Source organism: Dermacentor andersoni, chromosome 3 (assembly GCF_023375885.2).
Source record: "Dermacentor andersoni chromosome 3, qqDerAnde1_hic_scaffold, whole genome shotgun sequence".
In the NCBI taxonomy this organism is placed as follows: domain Eukaryota; kingdom Metazoa; phylum Arthropoda; class Arachnida; order Ixodida; family Ixodidae; genus Dermacentor; species Dermacentor andersoni.
In genome coordinates, this window is record NC_092816.1 from 63,808,200 (window position 1) to 63,824,249 (window position 16,050).

Consider the following 16,050-nt stretch of genomic DNA (forward strand, 5'->3'; position numbering starts at 1 on the left):
ATTCAATCCTTCGACCATCTGCATCCGCGGAAGTTTCCATTTATTGTCTTGGTACTCCTTTGTGGTGGCAGTGAAATTTCTTGATGTTGAAATAAGATGAGAAATATGAATTTCATAAATAGTATCCACAACTTTCTTTCCTCCTGAACATATGTAGATGTTCCGTTTTTCTCATTTCAACTACAAACAAGACCTTTTGTACAGACAGTGTCTGTAAGCCAGAAGTAGGGGTAGCTTATTTTAGTAAACTTTAACCCTTTGATGGTTGTATTTTTTCGCAGTGGCCGTGTCCCCATGGTCAATTCCTTAATTGCAATTTCCAGTAGCAGGAAATGATCGAAAACTCTGAGTACAGCAAAAATTTATTGCATGCAATATTTTGTCTTAAAAGCTATTTACTCACACCAACAGTATACACGCATATACGCTACAGTCGACTTCCGTTAATTCGGCCCTGATGGGACCAACAAAAGTGACCAATTTATCTGGTGAGTTAAATTAAACAAAGTGCATTGCTGACTCAGTTAGCATTATTTGCCCAATTCTAACACGTCTCCAAATCAAATGCGTGCCCGCTTTCTATGTGCCCAAAGTAGAAAACTAACCTAGACATAACTTTAAAGCTCCTAAACAAAATAGAAATCTAATGTGCACCTGATTTTCTAGCAAGAAAAATATGTAAGGGTCAAATATGTGTTGCACCATAGTGCATACTTGTCTTGAAGTGCAAAAAACACGGGGACAGAGTAAAGAAAGATCAGACAGGACGAGCTCTAACTTCAAACTAAAGTTTATTCTCAAAAAACCATGCGTTTTTATCTGTTGACAGGGATCAGAAGCACAATACATCATTGTGCAAGTGTGCTCTAATCCTCCCCAAAAGTTTAAGACAGTTGTAAAATTCAATCGCGACACGGCTATGCGCATAAAAACACAAAAACCAAAAGCTCCGAGATCGTAAGACAGAAGCAAACTCTGAATTGGGCCCTTATCATGTGGGCACTGATAGTGTTGTGTTAGCAGTGAAAAATGCCATGTCAAGATATGTTATTTCACTTGTGTGAAGGTCAATTGAGGGTTGGCTGACACTCATGTAACTGTTTTTGTGGATGTAGAAAGCCTATGCAACCTCCCTAGTTATCCTATCTTGGTGCCGAAAGAAGACTGATGCGTCGTGTAAAATGGGTTTACATCCGCATTGTCAGCAGTGTATGGCAAGATGCGAATATGGCGACCCTTTTCGGGAGCTGTCGTGCTCTCTGAGACTAATGTTTAGGCAGGAGCCTGTCTGTCCGATGTATTTATGCCCACATAAAAAAAAGAAATGAGGTACACAACATTACATGCACAAGTAACGAAGTTTCTGTTGTGTCTCGAGGTGCACTGAGCTTGTTTTGGCTTCCCCTTCCTGCGCATGCACTTTTGAAAAAATGGACAAATGGCGCCTAGCTCGTTCTTAGCAGTTAAAACAACATCAACATTATATTGGGAGGCCACTTCTTTTAGGTGACGCAAAAGCCCATGATTATACGATATTACTGCATACTTATTTCTGTTGTCAACCCATTCCTTTAGAGTACACTCTGCTCCCCTGAGGTCAAGTATGCAGTCTCACAAACTCGCACAAATTTCAGCTCTTATAAGCACCATAATGGGTGATGTTTTTTTAGAACTTCAGCTTCGCCACACTACATCTATGTCATGCGGCAAAGCATACAAACGTCGTAAAGATAATTTTGGTTTCACCGCACACACAATACCCAGGCCAATTTTCAAGAAAAAAAGAAAGTGCACAATAAAATTGGGTAAATATTATTATCAGACATTGTGAACTGTGGTTATTGCTTGAAAATCTTCCTAGGGCAGGCGGGTGTTTTCAACGGGAGATGACGTGTGCTCAACACATTCGCCGTTCCTTAATCCCCACCGAGACAGACACTGCCAATAAAGGGATTGCTATTGAGGTCACCATAGGGGTTTCAAATTTCAATTGACTTTGAGCAACTCTATCGAGATGGCGGCACCTCCCAACAGCCAGTGGTGCCAAATGCATACGAAATGTCAGACATAAGATACGTGCCATACAAGTACGACAAAAACCCTCAAAAGGTTAACAAGACAGCACAGATTAGGTTAGTTCAACTCAAATGCTTTCACATGTGCTTTATGTCTCTTCGGTGTTATTATTCACTTCTTGCTTGGTGTTCAGAAAGCATCAAGCCTGCAAGTTTGTTTTTGCTTGGATGTTTGCCCGACTCCATTTTCGCTGTTTACCACTTACAGTTTTTGCCAAAAGTTTTAAGTTGCTCTGCAAAAAACGAGATTCAGAACAGTGTGCTCTTGCAGCCTTGCTCTAACGGGTGCTCTAAAACTTAAGAGTTTGAGGAGTGCTGCGTCTCTCAATCTCTTCGGCTTTGGAGAAACAAACAGTAGCTTCTTTGCTCGATTCACATAAACCACGGCTGCAGATGTTCTTACAATGAGCATGCCAAAAGTCTTGAGTATTGGCATAAATTTTTGCTGCAGCTTAGCAGAATGTCAGTATGAAAGCATGGAGATGTATTGCTCCGCAGGTGCAGCTATAGCCGTGTGCGATGTGGAGAAGCCGCGGGTGCTGGCAGCTAAAGAAAACTTCGAGTTTGTAGTGTCTCCACCGCACCGAACAGTGGTTGGTAGTGCTGGCCAGGTTCCTGAGGCACTGCAGGAAAGGCAGAAGACACCTCAACAGCCCAGGGCTCTCATTAATCCTTTTGACCCTTCACAGGTGAGTGGCCGGTGGTAGCCAGCAGATATCCTTGCAATCACCATTTATGAGCCTTAAAGGGCCCCTCACCAGGCCACATAACAAACTTTGGTTACATGCTGGAAGTTGTTACTTGTCCTCTAGGGAACGTTCTGCCGCAAACATTTTTCAAATCGGCTCATTAATAGCCAAGATAGAAATATTTCAGTGCTACGAACCCATGATATCAGGAGGTGAGCTTCACCGCAAACATAAACGCTCTCTCCAAATGCCCAGTCTAGCCTTTGCAAGCAAAATTGCTTCCCTGCATTCTCCTATACCTGAGCTTGAGGATCGCGTAACACATACATCACGGGCCCTGCCTTCATCTTATTTTTCTCCTCGTTCTTGTTGCGGTGCGGTGCACTTCCACTGACGGTATCACGTGCAAGCTGTTGTGATTGTCTTGTTTTGCGCAGCGCATGATTTTGCGCTGCTGTGCATGAGGACACCTGACTAGCGGTATTAGTCAATGCTGCACAAACAGTGAGGCAGACACAAGTGGATCATAGAGCACGATCTTGCGATGGAACATGGTAGAAAATTAGATAGTTTCGGTATATGCACGCGCGACTGCACGATGTGAGAAGAAGCAGACGAAATGGAAGTACATACATCTCTCTTGCTGCGGTGTGAACTAAAACAAAAAACACCCAGACATTCAGTTTGTGTCTTTTATTATTTCTCTAAGCTTTAATTCGTCTATTCAAGCAACATAGTACACAAATAACAGATGTTGCTTTGAATAATTCTCGAAGTCTCGTGTCACCACGAGCGATGTCACAGCATGAACATGTGTATGTAGGCATACTAGCACATGTACACCATCCTCCAGCATGGAGTGCGGTGGCCGCGAGGAGAAGGGAAAACGGTGTTTGGGTTGAAATTTCTTATCTTTCCATGGCGCGTAGCAATATAATACTTTGCAGACACGATCGTTATGAATTGTATGCTCTGCGCTTGCTAGCTCAAAATGGCCAAACCTGGTGAGGGACATTTTAAGGCATTCTACGTGGAGTGTTAACTAGGGAGGGGAGCACAGAACAAAAAAGAAAGCAAACAGTCATCATTAGTAACAGCCAGAACAAAAATTTTTGCATAAGTTGTTTCAATAGTTCTTCTTGAATATGTCAGCGTCATCTGTGACATCCAAAAAATCGTGAAAATTTTTAGGTTTGGTTTCTAGTTTTTGCACTTCTGGTAGAAGGGGTTCTTGGCCACCAAACTGTTGAGAAATCAGGGGTACTGTGGTACTATGCCAGCGGAGGGGGTGGGAATAAAGGCAGTAAATGCTCGCTTTGATCTGGTGTCCAATCCTGCGCACGCTCTGTGTTATGTGTGGTTTGACATGTGTTCCACTCAAATTTGAATGTGTGGACATTTGGAAGACTTCACATCCTCCTGAAAGAGTACAAAACAAACATCTTTGCAGGATGTTGCTTTGTTTTGCATGAACATTGTCAATAAATAATGCACACTTACGCGAGTGACAACCACTTCAGAACAGCGCGCTGTCAACTGACAGCCGTCAAAAGAGCCAGTAGGCCTAGCTCGCGTGATCCTGTAGCCACGGCCGATGGCACCTGCAATCTAGCTCATGATAGACAGCTTATTTTTGTCAACGTGATTAACATTTGTACAATTATGTTGCACATAAATAAGTACAATCAGTTTTTTTGACACCATTGGTGTGTGCAAGCCAAGTGAGCAGCCTCACTGAGACAATCGGTGTGATGCTGCCTGCCTGCAAAATGTTCTTGCTTTGTGGTTCCCGATCTCGCCAGTGGTTATATAAGTAGTGAGAGCTTCTTTACAGAATAGGCATACTTTCGGCATAACTTAATCAGTGAGTTGCTATTTCCTATTGGAAACGAATTGTAGCCAGTTTTTAAGCCGCTGTGAGAAGCGATAGAGTCAAACGGCCTTAATCAGGATAATCGGACTAACAAGGAACCGGGCCATTGGCGGTGCCACCGCTGTGGCAGGCATCGTCACACGATGATCCACGCTGTGATTCAATGTGGCCGTCCAGTTCCTGAATACGACACTCCATTGTGTCAGGACTGGTTAAAAATGGCTGGTGCACAGCTGTTGGCATAGGACGGACGCTGAATCATGTCATGTGTCTCCTACTTTTACGCATGCAATGCATTTCTAGTGGCAACAGCTAGCTACGCACAAAGCCAAGGCTTTACATCCGTAAGTTACTGTTACACGTATTACTGCATGGAAAAATTGTCGCTGATGCTTAACGATGTGATGCAACCCATGTGGTGAGTGTGGCAATCGAGTTGAAGGCCTGAAGGGGTGTCAGAACTATGTGTGACAAAAAATGGCTTTGAGTCACAGTATAGTCGACCGGAGAACTGCGATCCCAACATGCTGGGAAAAAGCAACTGATTCGTTATAATATGGGGTTACGTCAGTGAGAAACTATAATGTAGAAAGCTTTGGAAGAACTGGCACCAAAACAAAAGTTGCATAGTCACTGTGGTGATATGACAAGTTTGATGATGTTATGCAAACATGCCAAAACTTCAAGCTGACGCGCTATAAAACGTTTTCTGTACTGCGGCAGTAAAACAGACAACTCATTTTATAACTATGTACATGCCATGAAAATGCACATATCAACGTCAGATGTTGCGAATACATTTACTTTGTATACATGCACTTGCAAGCTGGTGACTGCGTTGTGATGCAACTTTTCATTGACAAAGCTATACAGAAAAAAATAATGGAAGTTGCTATGGGATAGCACTAAGAACGAAAGGCAGTAAGGAAGTAAAGTAATCTTATTTCATGGCAGGCTTATAGTTGCTAAAGAAACATTTTATTGGGATGAATCACAAAACAGGCGAGTAAAGGCAGGAGAGCGTCATTCGACCAAGCCTCACTCATGAACTCCCCTAGGGCCTTGTAACAGGCAATTAAGGCTACTAAATATTAATACTCGAAGCATTGTGAATAAAACTGAAGCTTTCAAAATACTTCTGCTGGCAACATGATCCACACATCACTTGGTTGCACGATCAACTGCTCGTTGATGATGTCTTCCCGCCATCCTACACTGTTTTTCGTAAAGACAGGCGCACTAGGGGAGGAGGTGTAGCAATCTTAGTTAAAAGCTGTATCAACACTGTTTTAATGAAAGATGTTGACGAAATAGAATGCATATGGATTAAGGTGGCTTGCTGGGGCCGCGGTCTAATTGTATTTGGGCTGTACAGTCCACCAGTTGTCACCCCAGACTACCTTAGCACCCTGAAAAGTTATATGGCTAAATTGTAAAATAAGGTCTTACTAATTGGTGATTTGAACTTACCTGGAGCAGACTGGAAGCACCTTGATGCTGGCATTAACACCTCAAAAGATGTTAACATAGTTTTTGACATTATGATTGTGCATGACCTGTTAGAAATAGTTAACGTACCAACGTGAGTACAGGGCGATTCCATCTCAATATTTTATCTTGTGTTTATTAATTGCAGTTTCTCTGAACGCACTGTGGAAGTAGGACAAGGTCTCTCTGATCACAACTTCGTGTGCGTTACCTTTGCTCTTGTTCCAGTAACAAGCCATAATAGTACATTACTTTGTTACTTTAAAGACTACTCTAGGGCTAAAGATGCACACATAGTTGAACACATGGAAACATGTCTTACCAGTTTTGACGATGCAGATGTCAGCGTACTCTGGACACGGTTCAAAGAAATGTGTCGTTTCTGCTTAGATAACTTTGTGCCAACCAAGTGCAGAAAGATTAACAAGCAAACACTTTGGATAAATCGCAGCATTATTCAGATGAAACGCAAAGTTAAACGATTAAAAAAATGACAGGCACCGGCAGATTTGATATATGATGCGCAGCACAACCTCGCTCAAGCTGTGTGTAGCTCAAGAGAGTATTACTTCAGAACTTCCTTGCCTAACTTTATTAAAAGTGACACCAGTAAATTTTGGAATTATATCAGCGAAAAGAAAAAAACGGTATCACAAATGTCAGTTGAAAGAATCGACGTAACAGATCAGAGAGCCATTGCCCAGCATTTCAGTTAATATTTTCGGAGCGTGTTTAACACTTTCGTTTCAAACTGTGCATGTAACACAACAATTTTTTCATGTGCAGACACACTATTAATTTCTTATCCTGGTGTGGTATCTATGCTGCTTAATTTGAAAACCAAAGCTTCGTGCGGTCCCAACAATATCCCAAACATATTCCTACGACAATATGCTTTACCTCTTGCTACATTTTGGTTATTATTTTTCGGACTTCTTTGCTGATTTCACAACGGCCCAGTGGTTAGAGAACAGCCCGAATTGTACCCATTTTTACTAAGAGAGACTGCCTGACACTAGGAAATTACCGTCCTGTTGCACTAACTTCGCAATGCTGTAAAATTATGGAACATATCACAGCTATTAGTATAACAAACTTCCTCAAGGAAGGCTGCATATCGACCAACTATCAGCGTGGCTTTCGTAAAGGATTATCAGTCGTAGCTCAACTTATCACATTATTTCATTCTCTCGTATTAACCCTCGATAGACACGGTAATATAGATATGCTTTTCTTAGATTTTTGCAGAGCCTTCTATAAATTTCCTCATATTAAACTCATTTTCAAACTTGAAACAATAGGCATTCCACAAATACTTGTTGCTTAGATTTCAGCCTACTTGAATAATCGCAAACAATACGTTGATGTAGCGGGTAAATGCTCAGGCTGTCTTCCGGTCACATCTGGTGTATCTCAGGGTAGTGTGTCAGGCCCTTTGCTCTTTATATTGTATATTAATGATATTGTTGATGTTGTTCGCCCCGGTGTAGAAATAAAATTGTTTGCTGGTGATATTGTTTTGTTTAAAGAAATTAATTGTACTAACAATTACAGCGACCTCAACACTAGTTTAGGCAATATACGTGAATGGTGTGCAAAATGAGGAATGGCCCTTAACACGAGCAAATGTGTCTGCCTTCCAGTTACTCACAAAAAAAAAAAAAAATTCGTTGTCATACATCTACATATTCACCATTACCATTACATTCACCATTACAGGAAGTTGCTATAAATATGTAGTTGTGACACTCGCTTCAAGCCTGTCTTGGAATCTTCATCTTGATAATGTTTGCTCATCTGCATTCCGCAAGCTTTGTGTCCTTAAACATAAACTTAAAACTGCTCCCACTAGTGTTAAGCTCCTCTGCTATACTGCTCTTGTATGGCCAAGAGTGGAATGTGCATGCATTATATGGGATCCTCATACTTAAGGGGGGAGGTGGGTCTTAAAAGTTTTTTTCTTATTTTTGGGTGAATCTTTAATAAACTCCACTGTCTGGGATAATTTTTCGTGCTGATTTCAGATCTGTAATTAGATTTCTGATGGCTGTAGCAGTTCAAAAAATATTGAGGTCTGAAGTCAAATTAATTTCAAACTCGTTACGGGGCTTTTTGATGATTCCGTCTTGCTAAACGAAAAACTAAATGCATGACACCATTGCTAAAGACCTACTGTAGGGGGTGATGCTATTTTTATTCATTTGGAAGCATTTTGCGGACAAGAAAACAATCTTTCATTTATTATGAAATTTTTTTTCTAATTAGCAGTGATTACTATACCTGAATGTAATTTTCATGACGGCGCAAGAGTAATAAAAATAGCATCACCCCCCAGATCATTTCAATACGAATAAAATGATACCACCCTTGTCATTTTTGGCCAAAAACAACCCAGAAAAAACACCCGTAAGGCAGAGTACAGTGTGCAAAAACATCGAACTGAAATAAACGCATTTGAAGTTTCAAACAAATGTAGCTTTTGCTGAAGTGAATCTACAGCAATACAAATGGCACCATTTTGAAGCCGTGTTTTGTAAGAATGGCCATACTAAATGTGTGACTGCACACTCTCACAATAATAGCACACTGGCCACTGAACTAGCACAAGAAACTTTATTAGGCACCACGCTCTACAAAGAGCATGGTGCCTGGGTTTCAAACCGAAGTGTAGAACTCTGTATGGGCATGAATATAGTTCCAGTGTTGTACATGCAGGCTGCCTGATTGATAGCAGTCTCCATTACAATCAGTGAGGCACTTTTCTTTTTTTCATTTGGTAGAATTTACCATGTTACTGAATGAAGGCTCCGAGTGTAAGTAGCCTTCCAAGTCATCTTCACCTGACAGTGGCTGTGGAACTTAGGATCAGAGAGTCAGTGATAGATATGCAGCTGCTAGGTGCTTTCCAGAATTTTACTTTTGTATGATGCCTCGATCACTTCTGCAGCCAGGTGTGTACCAGCCCAAGGGGCCTAGTGAACAGAGCTCATGATGAGGTTCTCTTTATGAAGGGGTGGTATGATAGATATTGTTACGAGCTATCGTGACAATATGATAATAGAGTGAACGCGCAATGTGCTTGGTTGCGAGTCCGAAGTGCCGATGTGCGAAATGCATAGCTGCAGATACAAGGAGCCGACGCGCGATGTGCTTAGTTGCGCAGTTCAAGGTGCCGACGCGCGAAATGCCTAGTCGCGGGCTCGAGGACTCGACCCTCGATGCGCTTATTCGCGCAGTCCGAATTGCCGACGCGCGAAATGCCTAGTCGCGGGCTCGAGGAGTCGACACTCGACGCGCTCATTCGCGCGGTCCTACGTGCCGACGCGCGAAATTCCTAGCCGCGGGCTCGAGGAGTCGACACTCGATGCGCTGGTTCGCACAGTCGGAGGCGCCGATGCACAAAATGATTAGGTGACGGTCCGAGAAGTCCGCGCGCGATGTGCATGATCGCCGAGTCGGAGGCTCCCTATGCGCGAAATGTTTAGCCGCGTTTCCGAGGATTGCGTGCGCGATACGAATTTGTCACGAATTCGAAACACCGAGTGCTGAAAGGCTTAGCCGCATGTCCGAGGATTCCGCGCGTGAATCTTCGTCGCGAAGTCCGCGTTGCCGACGCTCGGAATGCTTAGCCGCGAGTCTGAAACGTCCACAAGCGTAGGGATCGGCCACGCTACTGCGATGTCCGCGTAGCGCCCGTTTTGTCACGTCGAAATTACGGCGAGTGGAGACGCCAAACTCGCGAGGTGCAAAGAGCCGAGCAGACGACGCGAGCGCCGGACCAATGGCGAACCGCGCTGGAGTCACGTGGCGGGCGCGGCCAATCGCAGACTCCGGCACGACCTTCAATCATTTGCTTTTTGTGCGCTTATTTCTGTATGGAGGACATCGCTGAAGCGGCAAATTTGAAGACGGAGAAATGCGCTTTCCAACGAGACAAAGATGGCGGCGCTCGGTCGCGCCGTTCCGGAGATATTGTGGCGTGAAAAACGCCGTTATTTCTTGATTTCCGCGAGATTTTTCGCCACCTTGGCTAATGAAACGAATTTTTTAGAGCACTTCTAGGTGGTTTACAGGGATGATATTTGGGTATCACACAGAAAAAGGGTTATAGAAACTGAAAATGTGATTTTCAAAAAATCGGTTTTCTGGCCATTTTCCGCGATCTAAAACCCGCGTCCCCCCTTAACGCAACATTGATAGTCTTGAATGTATTCAGAGAAAGGCCGTTTGTTTTTAATAAATTTTCTACATTAGACACACCTTCTGATTTAATGCAAGCAAATAGCATTCCCCTATTACAGGCACGAAGGCAAAAATTTAGATTAGAATTTCTTTCCCAACTCTTGGAAAAAAAAATTAGCGCTAGATTCAACAACATATTTGTCACCCTTAACTAGCAGGCCCACCCGACACCACAATGAAAACGCCCTAACCCCATATTTTGCTTGTACAGACCTATTTAAGTTTTTTCATTTTCCAAGAACCATTAATGAATGGAACTGCCTCGCCAAAGCAGGTGATCAAAGTGTGAAGTAACCTTTCTGAGCCTGTATTATTGTTGCTTTCTTTCGTTGCTGTTTCTTTTGCATTTCTTTTGTACTTTGTATCGACCACCCTGCTTGGACCATGAGTCTACAGTATTGTATAAGTAAATAAATAAATAAAGAAATAGAAAACAATGTAACAGACATACCTCATGTTCCGACAGTGAGCATCCGAACCCTTTATGCATGTGTCACAACCTATGCTGTCAGTACTGATCAAGCGATTAAAGCAGTTGGAAGGGTGGTCCTGCTGCGGCACCTATGCAGCGGGCCATGCAAGAAGCAGACGATGGAGCGCTGTCCCTCAAGATTCCCATAATGCATCGCTGTGGCTGTGGCTGTGCATGCCACTTTCCTTAACGGTCTTTTGACCGTTGAACAGAACTACAGTCAATGAGTAATGACTATAGAAAAAACATAGCATGCAAACATTGCAATGGAAAAGCCGAGAGTAGTAGTACTAAAAGAGCTGTGCTAATTAAGAACTGAATTGGAACTGAAATACCTTTAGAAGAGATATGCATCAAGTATTGGGTCTGATAAGTGGCACGATTAATGTGGCTATTGACAGACCACCTGCGTTTGTATTTACTACTCCTGCTGCGAATGTGTCAAACTAGATGCTGTCAAGTTTCTAGGTTGCTTGCTTGTTCCTTGTACATAAATAAGAGCAAACATCATTATTCTGATGGTGCTTTATTCTTTAGATTACTGCATATACAGTAGCCTAATGTGAACGACGATGCAGTATCTTGCCTACATACCGTAAATATGTTTTTGCAGAACACTTTGCAGCCTTGTTTGAGTGTCCAGAACTGCTTCTAGATTGCGGTTTTCGAAATTGTGGAGGCGAAATTAATGAGCTTTTATAATAAAGAATTTTTATTACTTGTCAAAAGAATAATCATGTTTCAGCATGGTGCTACAATAAAAAGAAAGATAACTGCCCAAGCATTTTGTACAGATGGTTAACCAGCGAAGCTGAAACGTGCAGCCCTGGTGTTTATCACTGGGTTAATCCCGGCGGTTCATTAAACGACAGCTTGGTAGGCTGCTGGATTCTTGGTATGGAGTTTCTGCTTGCGCTCGGCTGCACGAGCCTGTCTTGTGCCCGGGCAGCAGCATCGGCGCGGCGTAGATGAGCTCGTTCCAGGTTCTGCTTGTGGTGTTGCTGATGTGTGGTGTACGTATGACATGTGGCCTACCCATTTCAGAGCCAGAGGGAAACTGCTGCAGCAGCGCGTGGTTGGCTGTGACAGAGAGCAACGACGTCACTACTGGCACAGCTAATCCAACACCACCTAGATAGCACAAGGCCTTTTCACTTCAATCCATGACGTCATGTTTCCTGGCCTGACTGCCATAGAATCTTATGGGGATGCCCCCGAGTAGGCAACAGTTATTTTGATATCACCGCTTTCATCATGTCAGTCTTGTCAATGGAAATTTCAGGCCAGGTAGCATGACGTTGTGGATCGGAGTCAACAGTCCTTGGCTGTCTAGGTGGTGTTGGCTAATCACGCGCCTCTCTTTCTTTTTGTGCATGCGCATAGAGTTGTGCTGGAGGAGTTCTAGGTGTACAGGCGACCGACAGATGGATGGACAGACAGACAAACGAGTCAGCTAGCCATATACACCTTCGCTGTAAAATAAAGGGATTTGTGTTAGATTTGAAAAAATAATTCTAATATTCACACACGTTGCTAATTACTGCACGGTACCTGCTTTACTTAAATTGCTGCATGTGAGAATGTTTGGGTTCTGTCCTTGCGCTTTATATTAAATTTTTTTCTGCAGGTGACAATCAAGCTGACATCGAACCGCCGTCGGTGGACGCACGTGTTCCCATTGGGTAGAGCTTTTTTCTTTCAGTGTTCGGTTCCTTTGTTCAAACCTGTCACTCCGGAATATCAATGTCCTTTATGTTGCTTCTCTTCAGGACCAACTGGAATTTTCATGCAACAGCACCACTACCAGGCCATACCACACAGTTCGAGCCGGATGATGGTTCAAAATCATGAGCTCTCTGTGCACCAGGAAAAACCTGCGATGGATGTTCCACACAAGAAGGCTGCTAAAGAAGGTCTGTTCGCTCTCATGCCTAAAGTATTCTGGCACTGCAAAATATTTTCACAGTGTTGGAATGTACCTGCTTTTCGGACTGCAACATTGGCATGCTGCAAATGCTCTAGTAAGTTGACACTGAGAAGAAGAAATGCAGTTGGACAGAGCATCTAATGCGTAAGGCAGATAACCAGTGGTCTACTAGGGTTACAGAATGGATGCCAAGTGAAGGGAAATGCAGTTGGGTATGGTAGAGAACTGGGGTGGTTTGATGGAATTGGGAGATTTGCAGGCATAAGATGGAGCCAGCTAACGCAATACAGGGATCATTGAAGATCCCCGGAGAGGCCTTCATCCTGCAGTGGACATAAATAGCCTGATGATGATGATTTGCATGCTCCTTCCTTTGCGATATTTCACTACTGCAAGCAGGTGTGCATCGCAGTCCAGCCACCCACCGCAGTGGCTTAGCAGCTATGATGTTGCGCTGCTAAGCACGAGATCACGGGATCAAATCCCAGCCGCCGCAGCCACATTTCTATAGGGGCAAAATGCAAAAACACCCTTGTCCCGTGCCTTGGGGGCACATTAAGGATCCCTTGGGGGTCAAAATTAGTCTGGAGTACCCCACTACAGCGTGCCCCATAATCAAACCACTAGGCTACGTAGAAACCACGTGGTACGTAGAATCCCATTCGTTCATTCATTCACAGTCCAGCCACTTTATATTACTCAGTACACACACCTCTGCTTGAAATTCCAGGGCGAGACCAGTGGTGACAGTATAATGGATATCGTCTGAGAGTCTAAGGGAAATTGAGAGTGTAATGGAAACAGTCTCGGGTATGGATTATTAGATCTTGCCATTGAGTACGGGAGTTAGCAGACGTTGAGGTGGACTTTGAGAACTGAAGGTTTATTTAATTTATGTACAGGACTTAGAAACAAGTAAAATAACAGTAAAAAGTCATTGCCGGCCGGCAACAACTCATACGCTGCGGCTCGTGGCAAATAGAATGTCTGTGAATGTCTCTACCGTTCTGATGGTTCGCTGGCTTATAGCCCCTTCAGTCCGTCGGGGTCATGTCACTTTCAGCCAATTGTCGAGCACATACAGGTGTCATGTTTGGCCAGCCTACTTACTGGGCTCTCCCCTCCGATGGCTGCATTCATCCTACGCTGCCTCCTCACCTGCTCATCTGTGAACGACCTTTCAGTGCTGCAAAGCAAGCTTTCTTGTTTTCTTATTTATTTGTGAATATAGAGGGTTTCCATAAATACTTATAGTAAGAATTAAAAATTCACCAATGATTACGATGCTCCCTAATCGAAATTTGAGCTTAGCTGTAACATGTTTTCATTTCGCGCTATATTGGCTGGTGCAGACAGTGTGTCTCGTGTGGCACGTTGCAAACAGAGCGAAATGTGGCGTGACTGCCTCGCTAATTGGGAGATCATGAGAGGCGGCCATACCTCCTCCACTTTCCACCTCATTGTTCTGCTGCACCCTCCTCCTCCACCTTCTCCTCGCACTCTCTTTCCTATCGCCCTCTTTCATCTTCTGCTGCACTCCACATTTGCTTATATCCTTCACAGCAATAGCAGCAGCCTGCAGTGTCAGTGCCGCACACCACCAATTTCCTGCGCAATGAGAGATCGAGGAAGCAGCAGCGGCCACCATGGCCAGCATGCACACGCAGCAGCTAAGCCCAGTGAGGATGAGAGAGGGAGATACGGACTGCATGCCAACTTGCGAGAGCGAGGATGATGCGTCATCGCAGCAGTGCCCTTTCCCCTCACACAACACCTGGCGCGTTACCACGGTGGCAGGTGTTCTCTTTCGCCCACTCTGCTCAATCAAGGCATGCTCATGATGTGGCGTTGCAATGAATTGGAATTTAGGCGCCATTTCGCTGCTACAGACGATAGATGACGTCACTTTTTCTCAGTGGCCCATTTGATGCTTTCACATCAATAAGTGTTGTAGCTGCTTGTAGCCTTCTGGAATGAATTAAATACCCTACGAGAGCGTTCCTCTGCTGAACAACATATTTTAATTGAAGAGAGCGGCAGAAGAAAAAGTTTAAAACAGCATTTTCTAAAATAAAACTGAGTCCCAAGATTCCTGCTTTTGCTATTCCTTGTACAACCTATATTTTCCTTGTGCTCTTCAATGCAGTCCATGTGAGGCCACGGGCAGTGTTTCCTTCATCCCTTGGCAATGAGACACCCATTGCCAAGACGGGGCACAGCTGGTTGTGGGGCACAACTGGCGAACAAGAGTGGACACCAGCTCTAACTACAGGTGCGCACTAAAATAGGATGCACGTCATGGCTAAACAGTGTTGGTATTTTATTGGCCTATATGACTGCTAATGCAAATAGACCATTGTACGATATTGTTTGAAGATGAGCAGCAGGTGCCTAACATTTTTTAACGGGTTCTGATGGTTGAAGTGCATCACACATCTCATCAAAATTTATGTTGTACCATGTGTCTTCTTTAACAGCTATGGCACCTTTAGCATAGGGTGCAACATGTCATGCGAAGCAACAAAATACACCGATGGCACTACAGGGGAATGTGACTGGCTGTCATGTTGAGGAGTATGGCTTACTCAAAGGTGGCACGACACTTTCTCTTTAACACAAGGGCACAAAATAAACACTGTAATTGGTAATGTGCAACAAGTAAAGTTTCCTCTCAACTCCTTGTGCCATTTTAACCATGCATCACGCATTTTATGGGAAATGTCTTAAACAAGAGGTATTGTCCAGCCCTGATCATCAGTAATCTGTGGTCCTCCTTGTTGGTTAAAAAATTGTAATTTCGACAATGTAATAGCTGCTTACTTCCACTCCAGAAAGGGCTACTGCAAGAAATGTGGGCTGAAATTAATGGAAGAAAAAAATGCTAACATATTGGAGGGCATCCTAGGCATCAACTTTTTCCAAGAGCAATAAAGAAATTTCCAAATTTTTGTGAAGTTCTTATTTAAATTGCTTTTCAAAAATGGGTACCCAATAGATGGTGAGAATACATTCAGCATTTAATAGGATACATAAATTTTATACATATAAAAGCAAGAGAAAATGCCTATATGCTTAACCTGAGAGTAAAAGAAAGCACAATTCATGTAGTGATGGTAAAGAAATATTTATTTTAAGGTACAAGAATACTCCTCCCACTTCTACCCTTAGATCGACGATTAAATTCACTTCTTGGCTTCTTTAGGTTAATGTCATAGCCGACTGTATGAGAAATGCCACAAGCAAGAGGCAGTGCATTGACTTGATTGACCTGCTGCTGTGGAAGC

The 16,050-nt window shown here is 43.4% G+C and overlaps 1 protein-coding gene across 5 annotated transcripts in view; it reads left to right on the top strand.

Annotated features, from left to right (window-relative positions):
• Positions 1–16,050, top strand: part of Iml1 (GATOR complex protein Iml1) — a 66,065-nt gene that overhangs the window by 21,780 nt on the left and 28,235 nt on the right. For 4 of the 5 annotated variants that reach the window (XM_072287171.1, XM_072287174.1, XM_072287173.1 and 1 more), the window contains 4 exons: positions 2,574–2,764; positions 12,467–12,521; positions 12,609–12,752; positions 14,913–15,038. In XM_072287171.1, coding sequence (XP_072143272.1) covers positions 2,574–2,764; positions 12,467–12,521; positions 12,609–12,752; positions 14,913–15,038 — 516 coding nt within the window. The remainder of the gene's footprint in view (positions 1–2,573; positions 2,765–12,466; positions 12,522–12,608; positions 12,753–14,912; positions 15,039–16,050) is intronic. The other variant, XM_072287172.1, reaches the window with a different exon arrangement.